This window comes from Falco peregrinus, chromosome 9, assembly GCF_023634155.1.
Source record: "Falco peregrinus isolate bFalPer1 chromosome 9, bFalPer1.pri, whole genome shotgun sequence".
In the NCBI taxonomy this organism is placed as follows: domain Eukaryota; kingdom Metazoa; phylum Chordata; class Aves; order Falconiformes; family Falconidae; genus Falco; species Falco peregrinus.
The window spans coordinates 23,375,658-23,393,181 of record NC_073729.1 but is presented as its reverse complement, the minus strand read 5'-3'; the positions used below and the strand labels follow the sequence as shown (position 1 = coordinate 23,393,181).

The following is a 17,524-nucleotide window of genomic DNA, read 5'->3' as shown; positions in this document are numbered from 1 at the left end:
CAGGTTATTTGTGACGGGGGAGTCGGTCTCTGGGCTGCCTGGCATACGCAGTGCTGGTTTCCCCGTCCCTCCTTGGGTCACCCCGTCTGTAACTGGCCCCCGGTGTGCACAGATGCCGCTCAGAGCTTTTCCACACACCGGCAAAGCCTGGGCAACAAACTGGAAACAGGACAGGGGAGAAGGGGACCTGGCAGACACTTGACACAGGTAGGACACACTGGGGGCAGCCGGGGACCGTCGTTGGCATTGCCAGACACTGCCACAATCCCGCTGAGGTGTTTCTGCAGGAGCGACAGCTCTGGAGCCTTGGGACTCCTCCAGGTAATGCAGGATCAAGCTCCTACACTGCTTTTCTTCTTCCTCCCTTTGTGTGCTGCTGCTTTTTGCTCTTGCCCAAAGCCCTTCGTTTTCCTCCCCTTTTCCTGCCCCAGTTTTGCCAGTCCCCTCGCAGCTGCAGGAGCAGGCAGAGTGCTGTGGGGCCGTTCATGGCACCATCTGGACAAGGTACGTTTGCAGCGGGGTGTCCCAGGGTGCCCAGGCGCGGGTGGTCCTTGGCCATGCTGTGCCCCAGAGAGCTGTAGCTCCCCTGAGGCTGCAGCAGGGCCAGGTGCTGGGTGACAGGAATGGGACGTGCCGTGTCCGACATGCCATGACACCGAGCTGTGCCGAGCTGGTCGCACCTGCAGCTTGTCCCGAGCTGCCGGACACACGTGGGGTGAAAGTTGCCATCGTGGCCCCCGCACGCTGCTCCAGCAGCACCCACGGGGCTGCCAGCAGCAGAGGAGCACAGCAGGGGTGAGGGAGGGGAAGGGGGTGGGAAAAGAGGGGGACAAAGGTTCCCGGTGGGGCTGGTGGGAAGCAGCCGGTGGCTGTTCTTGGGAGCATCATTCCTCTTGGTGCTGCCGCTAGCACCTACCTGCGTGGCTGGCGAGTCCTCGCCCATCGGTGCCGTGGTGATGGTGAGGCAGTAGGGGACTGTCACCGTGTCTCAGCGGTGAGGGCTGGCTGGGATCCCACCATGCCCAGCCCGGTCACCTGCCTGCCCTGTTACCTGCCGCTCTGCCGAGGCGAGACGAAGTGATGCACTGAGGGCTGTGTGGAGCCGGTGTGCGGTGCAGCCAAGGAATGCAGACGGCTTGACACACAATGGTGCAGATAATTCAAATTAAATTTTAATCTAGCATGAATTAATACTGTGGCATTAACATTTCTTCATCAGTACCAATTACAGTACATTAACAGATACTGCTGGAGAAGACAATAGTCTCTAACATGCGTCATTAATGTGTAACAGATCCCTCTGGGTCATGCCTTTCCACCCCAGATAAAAGCAGCAGGCAGTGCTTGCTGCCAGTGCACCCCTTTGGGGTTGGCTCTTGTTCCTGGGGCAATCGTGGTCCTGGTGGCACCACAGTCCTGTGACATTGCAACCAGGGCTGGCACCGGCCCCTCCAGCCTCACCTGGGGGGCTCTGAGCACTGCTGCCGGCACAGCCACCCTCCCAGCCATTGCACAGCCCCCCTCCCAGCTATTGCACGGTGTGTTCAGCCCTCCCTGGCTTCATCCGTGGAGGCCAGAGGCTCTGACAGGGCTCCCCGCAGGCTGAAGGATGGTGATCACGGTTTGCAGGTAGGCTTGAACCTGAAATCTGGCTTTTTCGCCCTCCTGCTGCACCAGCTCAGCAGAAGTGGCAGGCAGGAGGGAGGGGAGCCGGGCTGTGCTGGCATGGGGTACAGCAGCATGGGGTGAGTCCATACCAGCTGATGGCATCCCTGGTCCCCTTCCTGCTCATGGCTCCAATCACGGTGCTGCTCTTCCCCAAGGCCAAGAGGGAGAGCCAGTGATTAATCCCCTCCATGCCGATCACAATATTGCAGAGAAACTCAGTGCTAAAGAGAAAAAGGGTCTTTTCTTTCTAATGATATGGAAAGAGAGATGGGGGAGATGGGGTGGGGTGAGGTGGGGTGGAATGGGATGGGATGGGATGGGATGGGATGGGATGGGATGGGATGGGATGGGTGGTCCCTGCCCCAGGGACCAGGCTGCAGCCAGGGTAAGGGATCACATCCCATGGTGTCCCCACTGGTCAGACCTGCCCCCTTCTCTCCCTGCCTGGGACCAGGAGCAGCACCCCGAGGTGAGTTGCACGGGCACAGGCACAGGTCGTGGTGCACATCCCCAGGAGCGTCCACACAGGTGGAGGCAGTAGGTGTCCCACACCGAGGGTGCCAGCGGCATGGTGATGGGTTCCCCAGGGCCAGAGCGGAGAAGGTGACAGGCTCTGAGCTGTCTCACCTTCCCCCAGGCAACGGAGGCGGGGTGAGATGGCACAGCGGGCACTGGCGCTGGCACTCTGCCTCTCCCTGGCCACAGCGGCATCCACCAACTGCGTGACCCAGTGCTCCCTCTGCACAGCACAGACCCACGGCACTGAGAGCAGCATCTGGCCCCTGGTGAGTGCTGGCCCCATGCAGCCATTGGGGGGGGGGGGGGGTGTCCCAGCAGCGGGGGCATCGTGGGTGCCAGTGCATGGTGAGCAAAGCTGGGTGTTGCCACAGTGATGGTTGTGGGCACCCCAGGGTGCTGGGAAGGTGCAAGCTTCGGCTCCTGGCTGAGCCTGGCAGCATGGTGAGCACGGACTCCTGGGCTTGGGGCAGGGGCACCCCTGGCACGGGGTGGGAGGAAGGCAGGGGATCACCCTGAGCAGTGGGGTGATGCTGGCGGGCACCCTGGGGCCGCTGCGGCCGCTGTCTTGCAGATGTGCCTGTGGGAATGCCAGGGCTCCTCGCCACCCGGACCCGAGTGGGAGATGTGCAGGAAGGCGCTGGCGCTCCTGGCCCCACTGGTGGCCCTGGCCGAAGGGACAGACCCATCCCCTCAGGGGGCAGAGGAGGACGAGGCAGAGCCGGAGCAGGAGCTGGGTCCTGGGGAGCTGCCGATGGCACCGGCCAAGCGCTATGGGGGCTTCATGAAGAAGATGGCCAAGGGGAAGCTGCTTGCCCTGCTGCGCGAGAATGCCCACAGCAAGGGCAGCTTCAGCAAGAAGTTCGGGGGCTTTGGCCGCAAGCCGGGGGAGCGGGCGGCCCCTGAGGACTACCCGGGGCCGGTGGGCGCTGGGGCTGAGGAGCCCACGGGCGCTGGGGCCGAGGGGCAGGAGCTGGCAGAGCTGCACAAGCGTTATGGTGGCTTCATGCGCCGGATCCGGCCCAAGCTCAAGTGGGACAATCAAAAGCGCTATGGAGGCTTCCTGCGGCGGCAGTTCAAGGTCACCACACGGTCAGACGAGGACCCCAGCGCCTACTCAGGGGAGGTCTCGGACCTATAGAGCCAGGTGTGGGATGGGCGGCACCACGGTCCCCACACTGCCAGCCCAGACTGCGCCGTCACCCCCAGCCCCAGCCCCCGCCCAGCCCGGTGTGGCCGGTGTCACCCCTGCCTCGTCCCCCTAGGCGACCATGGGTCAGTCCCCCTCCCCAGTTGTCCCTCTCTGGTTCACCTGCCCATCCCTTAGGGACCCTGTGCATCGAGGGGACAGCACCACTCCTCCGGCTGCTGGTGGTGTGGCCGTGGATCCAGCCCCAGGGCTCCAGGGGGCAAATCAAGGGGGGGGGGACATATCCTGCACCCTGCCGCAGCTGCAGAATTGCAGCTGGGTCTGGAAAACATCACAGCTGATGTACAGGGCAATGGCCTCTGAGCAGTGGGAAGGATGAAATGGGGCAGGATCAGGCCCTCTGGGCTGGTAGATGGCTCACACAGCCAGCACCACCGTGGGGAGAGGGGGCTGGGCAGGGCTGGTGCCACGGAACCATCACCGGGGCAGGCAGCCGGCTGAGCACAACCCCAACTCCCCTCCCGGAGCCACTCGCCACCTCCCACCTGTCCCAGCGCCTGCCTGGTGCCCCTGGGCTTCCCCCTCCAAGAACGACCCCCGAGGCAGGGTTCGACCCCTGCCCCAGCCCCTGCTCCCCCCCGCAGCCAATAAAAGGCAGATGCCAATGAAGCTGAAGCCGTGCCAGGTGCTGAGCATCTTCCACAGTGAGGACCAAGCCCTCAGCATGAGGGAACCATGCACCCCAAGCTGGGGCCTGAGGGGGCTGTGGGTGCCCAGGGCTGGGATACCACACAGGCAGCGCATGGTGGTACCTTCCTTGTGCCACGGGTGCCAAGGGGGAATGTGGGACCCCACACACCCCATCGCTGCTGCCACAGGGGAGCAAGGGCAGGGATGCTCAGGTGCACCCCAGGTGCTGGCTGGGGACCTCCCGCAGCACAGCGGGACCACCCACTCACCCCCAGCTGCACCCAGGGGAGGCTCCCGGGGGAATCATGGCAGCTGCCCCAGCCGGGAAGGGCAGTGGGCAAGCTGTCCCCTTCCCCCTCATGCTTTGAGGAGGGCACAAGCCCACCGGCAGCAGCTCAGTGCTGAGAACACCCAGCCTGGGCAGCAGCCCTCCTGTTGAGTATCTCCTCTGTGGCCTCACTCTCCACAAGGCATCATCACCTCATGTGCCAGCCATGGCCCAGGCGCCGGCTGCGGGGTGGGAATGGGGGGAGGTCACTGCAGAGCACTGGCACGCTCAGCTCACCCAAGGCACAGGCTGTGGCCAGCACCTGGCCTGCCTGCACCCCGCTTTGGGCACACCAGCTCAGCTCCCAGAGAACGGGGGCACCTAAAGATGCAGCTGGCCAGATGCTGGTCTGTCCTTGCCCTTGGGGTGGGCTGCTCCCCTCCCTCACGCTACCCAGGGGAAGCAGCACCATAACCCCCATCCCAACCTCCAGCTCCTGCTGTCTTCCCTCCCTGTGCAGCACACCACGGGGCTGTGCAGGATGAGACCCCCCTCCCACCTCACTGCAGGACATACAGGCCCCCCACCCCACCACGCACCCCCAGTGCCTGTGACCAGGTACAGCCCCAAGCACGGGGACACAGGGGTGTGCAGGAGCAGCACAGGACTCTTCACTTTTATTATAAAAATATCTTGCAAGCAAAAAGAAAAAAAAAAGGAAAGTCTGTACAAGCAGTCACATGATTCTCAAAGCATCACCAGGCCCCCCTGCCCCCCCGCAGCAGCCACGGGGGGCCAGCCCCATGCCTGCCTGCTGCTGCAAGGCCACCTGGGTGCTGCAGGAGCCAGCGATGCGGTGGCACATGGAAGACACTTGTCCCCACGGGTGGGCTGCGGGGAGTCTGCCTGGCCCCCGCAGCAGAGCTGCGGGGGGGCCATGTAAAACTCTTAGAAACTCTACAGGGCTTAGAGGTCTTTACTGAGGCCTCTGTCTTAATTTTGCACATCTTATTCTAGTGTTAAGTACACAGCAGTACACCCACGTACAACACAAAACATTGGGGTTTAGCTCTAAAAATTAATAGTTACATGTCAAACAGTCAAAACATGTTACACAGTACCTGTGGGGAGCTCCGGGAGGGTGCCAGGCTGGCGGGGGCACCCGCAGCCCAGCCGGCGTGGAGCTGCACACTTTGTACAAGCCTGGGGCAGCGCTGGTGGGTCCCTGTGTGGGGCAAGGCTGTGCAGAGGACGAGGAGGAGGAGGATGCTCGGTGCCAGGAAGCTGTACCTGGAGCCTCCCCGGGCAGCAGGATGGGGGACAGCCTGCAGCAGGGGGGCTCGGCTCACCAGCCTTCCCAGCCTTATTGGCCTTGGTGCGAGACAGAAGTCCCGCAGAAGGGACACTTGGGAAGAGAGAGGTGGACGCTTCGGTCCTTCCTTTAAAGCCAAAGTTTGTTTTCAGGTGCCGGCAGCAGAAGGCAGCACAGGGGCCCCAGCTGGTCCCTGCAGGGTCAGGGCACTGTGGGAAGCTGTGCGAGCCTGGCCAGGCAGCAGCATCCCCATGGCAGCTGGCACAGAGTCACTGTCCCCATCCCCTCAGCCCGGCTGGAGCTTCTCAAGGAGCGGCTGGCAGGCAAACCTGGCACCCCAAGGCTGAACAGCCCCAAAGGGATGGAGCTGGCAGCCCCAGGACCAAGTTGCCCTCCAAAACTGGGTCTCTGTGGGGGGGAGCCAACCCTCACAGTATTGGTGGCTCCACTTCCATCCCAAAACGCGGGTACCGCAGTGCATCTTCACATCACTCTTGGTGCTTCCAAGAAAACCCTCCTGGAGAGGAGCAGGGCGGCTCCCCGTGAGACAGGGGGTCCCGGCAGCCACTGCAGCCTTGCTCATTTCCTCGGGATCTGGACGCTGGCATACTCTGAGCTGGCCTCCTCAGGGCGCGGGGCCGGTCGCCTGGGTGCCTTGCTGAGGTGCACCATGTCCAGGTCGGCGTAGGTGAGGTTGTCATCACTGGTGGGTGCCTGGCTGGTCTGGATGCAGGCGTACTCTGACTGCTGGCTCATCTCCACCATCCGGCGGATGGTCTTCCTCTCTCTGTCAAAGTTCAGGTCTGCGTAGGTCAGGTTGTTGGGGTCGGACTCCTGTGTGAGGCACCAAAAGTTCCTCCTCTGGGAGGACAAGAGAGGAGCCCCCACCGTGTCCACCCAGGCACCAACCCAAAGCCCCTCACTGAGGTCAATCCGGCTGCAGCTGTGACCTGGGACAGCTCAGTCGCTGCTTGTACAGGGGGAAACAATCCTGCAGCAATGCTTTACCCCACGCTACATCTTCAAAACCATCAGCCACAGCTGCCACTGACAGCCTTGGGAGCCACCACCGCGATTCAAGAGCCACCACTGCAGCCCCGCCATCACCCCATCCTGGCAGGGCTGGGCAGGGGCCAGGCTGCCCAGCGATGCCCACGTGGGAGCTGGCAGAGGCTGGGTGGGACAGGCAGATTGATGCTGATCACGACTTTGCCCGCAACGGCGTCACCAAATGCAAAATAACTCCACAAATAGCCTGGCCGGCTATCGCACAGCTGGTTCTGCAGGCAGCACTAACCCAGACTTTCCTGGGAGGAGGAGGAGGAGGAGAGAGAGCGAAGGCAGAAAAGATGCTGGGAAGTGGCTACCCCATCCCTGGGGCAGCTTCTCTTCCCTCTCCAGCCACAGCGTGGAGACACTGAGATGTTTCACAGGGGAACCACCACCCTCCACTGGAGACACGGAGGTGTTTCACGCAGGAACCACCACTCTCCAGCTCCTGCCTCTGCCCCTGGCCCGGCTCCCTCCCTGCGTGCGGGGTCAAGCAACACACCTGGGTAGTGGCCTCGCTGCTCTTCTCCGGCTCGTGTAACCTGAAAGGGGGAACAAAATAAGTCAGATCGACTGAGCGCCCCGTTGCCTCTTCCCTAGTGATGGAGCAGCTGGGGAGGTTCAGATGCAAAACCAAGTCCTTGCAGCAGCACGAGTCCTCACCAGTGAGCATCTGCTCACGTCCTGGTCCAGCTACACCTCTGCAGGCTGGGGAGCTGGCTCCCACCTGCTCATTCAGCCTCACCAAAAGCCAAGAGTTTGGGTACAAGATCACTGCAGGGGCAGAACCACAACCAGGGAGACCGGCGAAGCTTGCGCTCCTGCCTTTCCTTTTGCAACAAACGGGCATCCAGCTCCATCCTGATCCCAAGGGACCCCCTTTGCAGGCTGGAGGTGTCCAGCTCAGAGTGCTCACGAGTCACTCAGTGACTAGAGAAGATGTGAACTTACCTAGCAGATGGTGAGCTTTTACCTGCCAGAAGAAAAATAGTTTAGGAAAGAAATAGTTTAGGAAACAACATACACACACCACCCCCACCCACCCCCAGCTTCCCCGGGCACGCAAGCCCACATGCAGAGTGCAGAGACTGCTGCAGGAGCAGATATGCATCTTTTCCCAGAGGCAAGTTCCTGCAGTTTTGTGGAGTTTCACTCCATTTACCACATGCTCCTGGCAGAGGGCAGGGGGGTGTCAGACATTTTAGGTACCAGGAACAACACGTTTGCTGCTGGCAGGCACTGGCGCGCAGCAGCAAGCAGGCAGAGCTTTCCCTGCAGCCTGCAAACAACCTGGCCAGCTCTGCTCCATCCTGCCCTTTGGGCAGGAGCTGCAGCAGCACAGGCATGAATTCAGCCTCCAAGCAGTGATGCTCAGGAGAGAGGGAGAAGGGGGTCGGGAGCAGCTGCTTCCTCGCCATGCACTTGGTTCCTTACCCTTGCTCTGCTTTGCTCGGATGAGGTAAAGAATGGCAGCCACCAGCAGTGCCAGCACAGTGCAGACCACTCCCACCACAATATAGATGAGCAGCAAATTGCCTGAAACATGAAAGAAAAGGGTCACCACGGGCCTGAAAACACTGGTACCAACCATGTCCCTGCAGCCTTACAGCTGGGTAGACCTGATGACGCCTGAATCACAGACAATGACAGCTCAGTACCTGCCAGCATCACGCCCCTCCTCCCTCCTCCCTCCCCCCTCCCCCACCGTGGAGATTTGTGTCCTTGAACCAGATTCTGGTGGGAGTTTGAGCTTTCTCAGGCAAGTGACATCTTACAGTCTCCCCGGCAGGGACAACAGCCTAGTGGCTTCCACGCACCATTATATGTCTGGGACCAGTCGCTCAGTCCATCTCTGGCTGGGGCAGCGATCCGCAGGGTGGCCGTCCTGCTGATGGGGTCCTGGGCGTCGTGCACCACTCGGCAGGTGAACACGGACCCGTTCTTCTCCTCCGTCGCTTGGACCTGCAGCAGGCTGCTCAGCTCAAACAAGCCCTGTGGGGTCTCCACCGGCTGGGAGGTGTTCTCCACCTTTATCTCCGTCCCATTCTCCAGCCAGGTGATGGTCACCCCTCGCGGGTAAAACCCCTTCACGTGGCAGGTGAAGTTCGCGGTCTTGTTCACCTCAGAGAGGCTCGGCAGGTCAGCATCCACGTGGACACTGGGGGAAACTGGGAAGAAAGGCAGCACCTGGTGCCTGGTGTCCCCTGGCTCTGCTCCCCGCAGGGTGCCCTGTCCCTGCCCCAGGACCCCCAGCCCCACAGAAGCTGGGCACCTCAAGCGCCGACTCCCCTCCCAGCCCTCACCTCGCAGGGCTTTGCTGAGCTGGTACGTCCCCGTCAGCGGGGCCGTCAGTGTGGGGTGCTGCACCGCGCAGATGAGCTGCGAGCGGACGTCGTCCTCCTTCAGCATCACCGTCAGGGTGCTGGACATGTTGTAGGAGGATTTCAGTTGCTCAGGGGTGATGATCTGGGGCTGCCGAGCCAAAATTGGGCTCCTGTCCTTGAACCATTTCACACTGATGTCTCTGGGGAAGAAGCCCCCGGCCGTGCAGGTGAAAGGCACCGACTGCCCCGGCCCCGCTCTGTGCTGGGGCCCGGACACAACCGGGGGGCTGGGTTTGGCTGTGGGAAGAAGTGTGGGGCCATCAGACCAGGCTCTGCCACCCCCAGCCGGCGCCAGGGCTGCAGGGAGCGGGGTCTCCTGTGGGGGCACAGATTTGCCCGGGGGTGGCCCACAGAACCCTCCTGGGACCGGCCCCCGAGCCCCTTCCCCATCTCCGCTCACCCACAGCAGAGCCCACCGTGCTGGGCTGGGCTGTGCTGGGGGCTGCGCCCAGCAGGGCTGGCATCCACCGGGAGCTGCTCTGGGAGCCCCACTCACCGTGCACGGACACCTCTGTGCCCTTGCCGTGCTGAAACACCTGAACACCACCCAGTGATTTGCTGAACTTCACACAGTAATAGCTGCCGGCATCCTCGAGGCGAGCATCCATGATGTGGATGGTGAAGTCCACATCAGACCCACTGACTGCCCTCGTCACACGAGGGAAAGAGCCCGTCTGGTCGTAAATGGTCTCGTTCTCGCTGCCCCAGCCCTTCAGCCACTTCACAGGGCCAAGGGGACCACCTCCGGACGTGGTGCAGTGCAGGGTGAACATCTCCCCCTTGTTCACCGACACCTTGGTCTGGGGCTGCTGCAGCTGGAAGCTCTGACCCGCCTGGGCACCCGCACCTGGGGAAAAAACAGACCAAGTCCCACCTGGCACCACACGCCTGGCCAGGGTCCCCACCTGCCCTCCCCAGCCACGGGACAGGCTGGACACACAGCTCTGGTCAGCGGGGCCCCTGGGTGACAGGGTTGTGCCAGCACCAGGAGCCCAGGGAGAGGCTGCGGTTACAGCAGCCGGCACAGACCTCTGCCCGCAGGTCACAGCGGTGGAGCTGGCCGGAGCTTTGCTAGATAACAGCACATGGCATGTACTCTGCACAGCTAAAACATCGAGCACATCCCAGCTGCCCACACACGCCGTGCCACCTTCTGTAGCCGCTTGGCTTTGTCAGTCAGGAGGAGACAAGGGCACAAAATGCAAGGTGCTCCAGAAAGCAAGCTCCCCTTGCAGATGCAATACCGTGTTTTCTGCGCTGAACCTGCCCCATTTCTGCACCGAAGCCAAGCCTCCGTGAGGCCAGCAGAGCACAGCCATTAGCCCTACCGGTGCCAGCCAGGCAGACGCCATTCCCGCTTGTCACCAACAGAGGAGAGCAGTCCCCTTCGGAGCACCTCAATAGCAACATTCCCTAATGCAGCCAACCGTCCCCGCACAAACAGAAAGGTGCTGTCCCAAGCGACCCCCACCTAAGCACCCATGGGTGCCAACGCAACTTCCCGCATGCACTGTCAGGCTGGGAGAAACTCCCAAGGTCTCCAGGAAAAGCGCAGGGTCTCCGCTCTCCCCAAGGACAGGCAATACCAAAACCCATCTCGGCGGACCTGCAGCCAGAGCCGGCAGGGACAAGGGTCCGAGCTCACCGCCGCATCAGTGCGGTGCACCAGGAGCCGGTGCTGCTGCTGCTGCTCCCCAAAAACAGCTGCAGGAGAAGGAAGAGCCACCGCGCAGCACTGCTCCTCCAGGGGTTAACTTCGGCAGTGCTTGCCATGCCGATATAGTTATTGCAACTGAATCGAATGAGATTTCAATACAGGTCACTGCTCAAAGGAACATTTTAAAGCAACGTGTGAGAGAGGTGGGAGAACCACTTAAATCTGCCTGCTGCTAACAGGGGCCAGGCACTGCTGACTGCTGCAGTCCCGGAGCTGGCAAGTGGCACACAGAACCAGTGTCACGCTCACACAGAATCATAGAATCTTTAAGATTAAAAGACCTTTAAGATCAAGTCCAATCATTAACCCAGGACTGCCAAGTCCACCACCAAACCACATCCCCAAGCATCGCATCTATGCATTTTTTAAACACTTCCCAGGATGGCGATAACCAGAGACTACTATATCTGAGCAGGTAACTCCTGCTGCAGCTGAGCAGCATTGGGCACATATGGACCAGCATCCTGGGCATGTGGGAGCCGCATCAGCACAGCCGGCTCCCCAGCCTTGTTGGCTGGAGGGCTCCAGCTGCACCCCACATCTCTCACAGCAGAAAAACCCAGGGCAGCGACTCCTGCAAACACTGCCCTTGGAACCTCCACAGCCCCCGCCGCAGCCATCCCTAGCATGGGACAAAACTCTCGGCTGGATGTTCCCAGGAGGACCCACTGCAGGATGAGCTGCTCTGACCCCTCTCAGCCACAGCTGGCTCCTACTGGAGAGGATTTTTGGCAGCTGTTAATCCCTTCTGACTTCCAGTGGTATTTGATGTACCCACAGATGTTCTCACTGCACAATTACTCAGTCTCAATGGCCAAAGTCACCAGGACCCCACTTTCTACAGACTCCCCAGGTTAAAAACCTTTTGCCCAGGGCATCAGTCCGTTGCCTCCCCGGCACAGGCTGATGCTTGCAGCCAAAACCTTCAGCCCTTGGTGCTTCCCTTTGAAGCCACGCCAAGGCTGATGCAGTAGTAGCACTCAGCACCAAAACAAGTTTGTCCCATAAGACAAGCACAAAAGCATGGAAACCTGATTAGTGTCACGTCCGAATGAGTCGTTCAGGCTGAGCCTCCTCTGTCTTGTGTCTGAGCAGCAGCACCCTGAGCTTCTGCAAGGTGAGGGGAGCCCACATTTCTCAGGTGACCCCCCAAATCGGGGCGAGCCCGGGCCCTCAGCAGGAGCTCGTGCAGCCCTGCGCAGAGCAGGGCTGTGACACAGGGCATGCATTGCCAGCCTCCGCTGCTGTGGCACCTCCCGAGCTTGCTGCCTCCTGCCCCCAGACCTTTCGCAAGAAGCAGTTGAGAAATGCCCAGAGGAAGTCTGAAAGGCATCATCCACCTCTTGCTGAGCCTCCACATGGGGACACGACGCAGGCGGGGGACTGGGCTGCCCTGGGCACAGAGCACCCACCGCACAGACCCCCCAGCCCCTTCCCATGCCCAGGGTGGTCACATTGCTAATTGTTCACTCCACCAAGTTGGGCAAATGAAGCCAGTGCTGCCACACCACGCATTAGCAGGTGGCATTGCAATGCAGCAAGGGCTGTGCAGCCCGCGTGCAGCCGTGGGAAGCAGGGGCCAGGAGCCAGGCTCCCTCCCCCTGCAGGGGCTCTGTGCCCTGTGATGAACGCATCACTCACTGCTCCTCTCTACAATCCTGTGTAAAAGCAACTTCTGCAGGGTGGTGACCCACCCTCAAGGTGTCTCCTCGAGGGTCCACTGCACCGGGGAGAGCTGCCCTGCTCAGGGGGCCCAGCGCCACCCCGCTCAGCCAAGCCCAGCCCAGCCTGCAGCCAGCCAAGCACTTCCTCTTCATCCTCCCTCCCTCCATCTGTCCACTTCCCCACGAGGCCCATGCCACGCCAGAGGGGACAGAGCCAGGGGAAGCACCCGCCTTGGGGTCCCGGAGCCGACCCCAGTGCCGGAGCATGGTCAGGGCGAGCAGCACGAGCGCTGCCCGGCCTCAAAGCACATTTCTTTGCAGCGATGGGGTCTCAGAGCAACACCTGCAAAAGCACCGGGCAGTTAAACCACACGTGGCTGGGTGAAGCCATGCCCGGGGCCAGAGCCCCCCACCACCTCGGCACAAGGCTTCTGCCTCCCTGGGGTTCCAGGGGGGTATTTGCTTTGCAGGCAGCAGGGCTGCCTCTGCAAGAACCCACGTTTGCAGCCAGGCTGCCGATGGTCTGCATGCATCTCACACCGCCCAGCCTGCATCACCTCCTCGCCGGGCAGCGGCGTGAGAGCACCCTGCCTGCTCCTTGCACCAAGGGATTTGCAGGCAGGGCGCGTGCTGTCGGGCAGCGACAGGCTGCCAGAGGTGCCACTGCAGTGGGGCTTTTCTGGCGGTGCTGCTGCTTCCAGAACAGCCAGGGAATAAGGGGCTTCATGCTGCCCCCAGCACAGCCTGCCAGGAGGCACCACTGGCAGCGCTCAGTCTCTCGGTCACTGCGGAGAACACCCTGTGGCTCTACAGAGCCTCTCAGATAGGACTAAATGAGGCTTTTCACATATTTTCCCCATGCATTCTGTTGTGAGCCACCACGTTACGGAGACTTTCACACACAGCTCTGCTTGGCCACTGCTCTTCAGATCACGCTGTGCAGGGTTTGCTGGAGATCTATTATAGGTGAGCTCCAGCCATGATATGCCGTGTTAACACCACACTGCCATAACAAGACCCACGCACACCTCCCGGCTGAGCAGCATGAGTCCAGTCAGGCCAACCAACTTCTCTACCTGCCTACCCGGCACCAGGGCTAACCTGATCCACCACGTGCTCAGAAACACCTTCAGACTCCAGCAGCAGCAGCACCCCAAGGATGCATCCACCACCCTCATCGTGGGAAAACACAAAGGGGAAGTTGATAGAAAACCCCAGTATATGCAAGTCAGAAAACGCAAAGTTTCCACTAAAGCTCCTTTCCTCCCTTCCCCCTGAAGGCAGCTTCTCCTTGTACCCAGCAGAAGATGTCTCTCCTCCTTCCCCTTTCTGGGTGCTCGCCCCAAGGAGTGGTGGGGCCAGGAACCTGGCTGAGCCCCCTCCCAGCAGAGATTTGCCAGCAGCCTGTGCGAGCCCTGTATGCTCACAACACACTCTTGCACCAGGAGTAGGATGCGGGGGGGGTGGTCTTCATGCTGCAAACACATGGGACACACCACGATTTCTCACCACAAGCACCACTTAAGCGCAAACTTGCCTCCCACCCGCACATTCCCAGTGCCACCCAACGACACTATTTTCTCAGACATCAAATCACCTAGCATCAGAGTACGAACTGTTTGCCCCCAAGATCGAGGGGACTTTAGGTGCTCTGACCTTGTAGTCTGCTCTGTCTTATGCTCCAGAATTATCAAAGGGGTTTAGAGCCCTGAAAATCAGCACGTGGCTGTTCCCACGTAGGTGGGAGCACCCTCGCAATGCGGACCCAGAGCACTTCCAGCCCAGAGAAGAGGCACGAGCACATACATCGTGCTGCGCCTGGTCTGGCAGAGCCTCCCTCCTGTTATTCAGTTTAATTTGAGAGCAAAATAATCCCCAGCCCTCTCACTGCAGTGCAAGTTTTCCACCTCAGTGACACATTTTTTTTGCTATATTCCACCTTTTGAAGTATTTGATACTGAACAGATTGCCAGAGGCCGGGGTTTAATTCAGGAGAGGCTGCTCGGATGCTTCCTGATAAAAATAGATTTTAATTTTTTTTTTCTTCCAAAGGAGCTGGGTAAGGAGCTCCAGGATGGTGAGAGGAGGGCTGCATGCTCCAGAAGCAACGTGCAGCTGGTCACCGGCATCCAAAGCTCCAAGATCACTCCTTAAAGGAACAGGCTGATGGGCAAGAGAAGCCCCAAAATAATCCTGCTGGAATTTCACCTGCAGTGGGGCTGCCGGCGGGGAACTAACAGGTGCTGCCTATAAAAGGGGCCTGGAATCCACAGTTCAGGGGAAGACAAGAAGAGACCTGGGGATAGCTGTCAAGTGCTATGCAAATCCCAGAGCAGCATGGGGACGGTTATAGTAAAGGCTATATTTTACATGCGTGACATCAGAGGAAGCCTCGGATCACACGCAGACACCATTTGCGAGCGTTCCTCCTACAGCATTAGCAGAAATTCAGCTTGAAAGCCAGAGCCCCACAACCAAACAGATTTCCTCTTTAGAGGAGGCTCTGGGAAACGCAGCTGAAACCCTCCATCAAGAAACGCCCGCACGGCACAGATTTTGCAACAGGGCTTTGCAATTTGGTTTCCCAGCATCTCACTCCTCTTTGTCCTACAGGAAGATGTCCTGCAGGACCTTCCCTTTTCCCTTTGCTTCTGCAGAAGCGCTGGCGAAGCAATTGCCCTCTGGCATGGGAGCCTGGGCCAGCTCTTCTGGAGTTCATGCTTAGCCTGAGCCGTGGCCCAGGAGGGGCTCACTGCAGGGTCTGCACTGTGTGTGGGTGGAAATTAAAAAAAAAAAAAAAAAATTTCTGTGTGCCTGCACCTGGAATCAGGGATGCAAAACACCCTGCAACCCGGGCCTTTCTGCCCCAGGACAGCTCTTTCCCTATAGCTGCCTTGGAAAAATGGGGTTCTTACTCCAAGGCCACGTTTAATTAACTCAGGAGCTTTGCTCAAGCCATTCTTTCAAGGCAGGAAATCGCAACGGTTCGCTGGAGCCGCTCTCGCCGCCAAAGCCTTCTTGGCTTTCAGCAACCGGGAGTTTTCAGCTCGGGGCCAACACTTCTCAGTTGTGATCAGGCAACTCAAAGCCAGGAGTGCTGTGCTGAAAGCATTTGCTTTCTGCTCAAGTTTGCGCTCAACTCTCTGCCCAAGTGAAGCTCTGACAGTCAACGTTTCCAATGGGCCTGGGAGAGCGTGGCTTTCCCTCCTGTGGGACAAGCGTGTCAACCACGTGGGAGCCTGGGCTGGGCTGCATGTAGCAGGACCCAGTTGGAAGGTGCGCAATTTGGACAGATCAGGCAAAACACTCAGCAGTGAGATCTCCTGCACGTGCACTGCGATTGCCCCAGGAGGTTTGCCCAAAAAGCCCCATCCCTCCCTGAAGGTGCCGACAGCACCGGGCAGGGAGGACAGCAATTGCTTGGCGATACCGCCGGAGACGAAGAGCAGTGAAATGAAACATCCTAGAAAGCAGCAGCCACCATGGGGCTTCGCCGGCGGTGGGGCGAGAAACTTCCCACTGCTCATAAGGGAAGGGAAACAGGCGGGGAGCGGCGCGCGCTCTGATCATCCCTTCCCAGGCTGCATCCCCGAGCGCGCACCAGGGCCCGGTGGAGCCCCAGGGAGGGCTGGGGTACCCGCTGGGGTACCCGCTGGGGCTGGCGCAGCAGCCCGAGGTGGCCCCAGGCCAGCACTGGATGACACCAGGTGCCTGGGAGGACGATGCAATCCCACCGCTCCGGTGCTCAACAGTTGGGTAGAGCAGCCAGGACTGCGTACACCAGCGGGGGAAGTAGGAGGGCAGCAAGAAAAACAAGCTGCTGGCAGAGGAGGCCGGCAGCCCTCGCCAGCCCCCCCCTCGCCCGGCTCCGCCGCTCCCCCATCCCCGGGCCGCTTGGAGATCTGCCTCGGAGGGAGCTGGCAAGGGGTGCCAGCACACGGGTGGAACAACATGCCTCTTCACGTCCCTGCCTGCTTCCCTCGTCTCGCTGGAAAAGGGGAATGTCCGCCTGGAAGTTTGCTTCCAGAGGGGCCGTCGAGAGAGCCCCCCTCCCCCCCAGCCGCCGCTCTAGGTCACCCCGCGGAAAGGTCAAACCGGGCGCGCGGCGGGGGGCAGCAGGGAGAGATGGAGGGGAGGGGGGATGGCAAAGGAGCCAAAGCGGCAGGGGGGGTGGCAGCAGGGGGGAGCCGCGCAGGGGCAGCCATGGCTTACCTGGCCAGCGCAGGCAGAGCAGCACCAGGCAGGTCAGCGGCCAGGCGGCGCGGCCGGGGCCCCGGGGCAGCGGCTCCATCGCGGCTCCGGCTGGGCAGCGCAGACCGGAGCGGCTTCAAAGCGCGGCTCCGCGGCGGGCTTCGCTTTTTTATGTTAAAGGAAAAAAAAAAAAAAAGCAAAAACATAAAGGGAAAAAAAAAAAAGCTGAATTGCAGCTGGAGAAGGAAATCGCTCTTCTCAGCCCCAAAATGAGGAAGGAGGGCTGCCCCCCGCCCCGCGGCTGCCCCCCCCGCCCCGCAGCACACGCGCGGCCCCCGCCGCCCGCGGGCGCTGCCCGGGCCCTGGGGCTCTGACGGGGCCGCCGCGGCGGGGCCCCGGGCGGGCGCGTGCCCCGGTGCCGAGCGGAGCCGCGCCTGCCGCCCGCCGCCGCACCGCCTCCGTTGCCGTGGCACCGGGGCGGGATGGGGCCGGCCCGGCGCGGGGACACCCCCCCCCCCCCCCGCGCTCCCCGCCCCGCGCTCAGGCCGCTTTCCCGGTGGCGGGGGCGAAGGCAGCACCGCCCGGCCCGGAGCGAAGTTGCTTTGGTAACGGCACCCCCGGTGCGCCGCCGCCTTAAGGTGGGCTGGGGGACACCCCCCGGGCCGGTGCCGCGGGACCCCCGGGCAGGGCTGCCAGGAGCCCCGGGGTGCCCGGCCCGCCCCGGGCCAGGAGGAAGCGCCCAGGGCAGGCTGGAGGAGGAAGCAGCTGGGGCAGAGGAAGGATGGTTGAGTGGCACCAGGGCTGCCAGGTGGGGGGCTGGGGTCCCCCAGCTGGCCACAGGCTTCCTGTGCCAGGGCCAGCGTGGCCACCAGCACGGCTTGGGGTCCCGTGCTGGAACTGGGGGGCAGGGTGCA

The 17,524-nt window shown here is 61.1% G+C and overlaps 2 protein-coding genes across 2 annotated transcripts; one reads left to right on the top strand and one right to left on the bottom strand.

Annotated features, from left to right (window-relative positions):
- The first annotated feature begins 2,285 nt into the window (after positions 1–2,285).
- PDYN (prodynorphin) lies at positions 2,286–3,903 on the top strand. The gene is made up of 2 exons (XM_027790325.2): positions 2,286–2,453; positions 2,759–3,903. The coding sequence occupies exons 1-2, from the start codon at positions 2,325–2,327 to the stop codon at positions 3,323–3,325; spliced, it is 696 nt and encodes a 231-aa protein (XP_027646126.2). The 5' UTR covers positions 2,286–2,324; the 3' UTR covers positions 3,326–3,903.
- Positions 3,904–4,941: 1,038 nt separating this feature from the next.
- Positions 4,942–16,845, bottom strand: LOC101919259 (tyrosine-protein phosphatase non-receptor type substrate 1). Its single transcript, XM_055814134.1, has 8 exons — positions 16,632–16,845; positions 9,535–9,885; positions 8,958–9,275; positions 8,472–8,822; positions 8,089–8,190; positions 7,606–7,627; positions 7,157–7,196; positions 4,942–6,438 (listed from the first exon to the last, which is right to left on the bottom strand). The coding sequence occupies exons 1-8, from the start codon at positions 16,708–16,710 to the stop codon at positions 6,184–6,186; spliced, it is 1,518 nt and encodes a 505-aa protein (XP_055670109.1). The 5' UTR covers positions 16,711–16,845; the 3' UTR covers positions 4,942–6,183.
- Between the last annotated feature and the right edge of the window lie 679 nt (positions 16,846–17,524).

Bases quoted from the DNA above. Each gene is read 5' to 3' on its own strand.
- PDYN (XM_027790325.2), top strand. From the start codon at position 2,325: ATGGCACAGCGGGCACTGGCGCTGGCACTCTGCCTCTCCCTGGCCACA. The intron at 2,454-2,758 runs GTGAGTGCTGGC...GCTGTCTTGCAG, and splicing joins AGAGCAGCATCTGGCCCCTG to ATGTGCCTGTGGGAATGCCA.
- LOC101919259 (XM_055814134.1), bottom strand. From the start codon at position 16,710: ATGGAGCCGCTGCCCCGGGGCCCCGGCCGCGCCGCCTGGCCGCTGACC. The intron at 7,628-8,088 runs GTAAGGAACCAA...TTCTTCTGGCAG, and splicing joins CCGAGCAAAGCAGAGCAAGG to GTAAAAGCTCACCATCTGCT. The intron at 6,439-7,156 runs GTGTGTTGCTTG...TGCCTCACACAG, and splicing joins GCAGCGAGGCCACTACCCAG to GAGTCCGACCCCAACAACCT.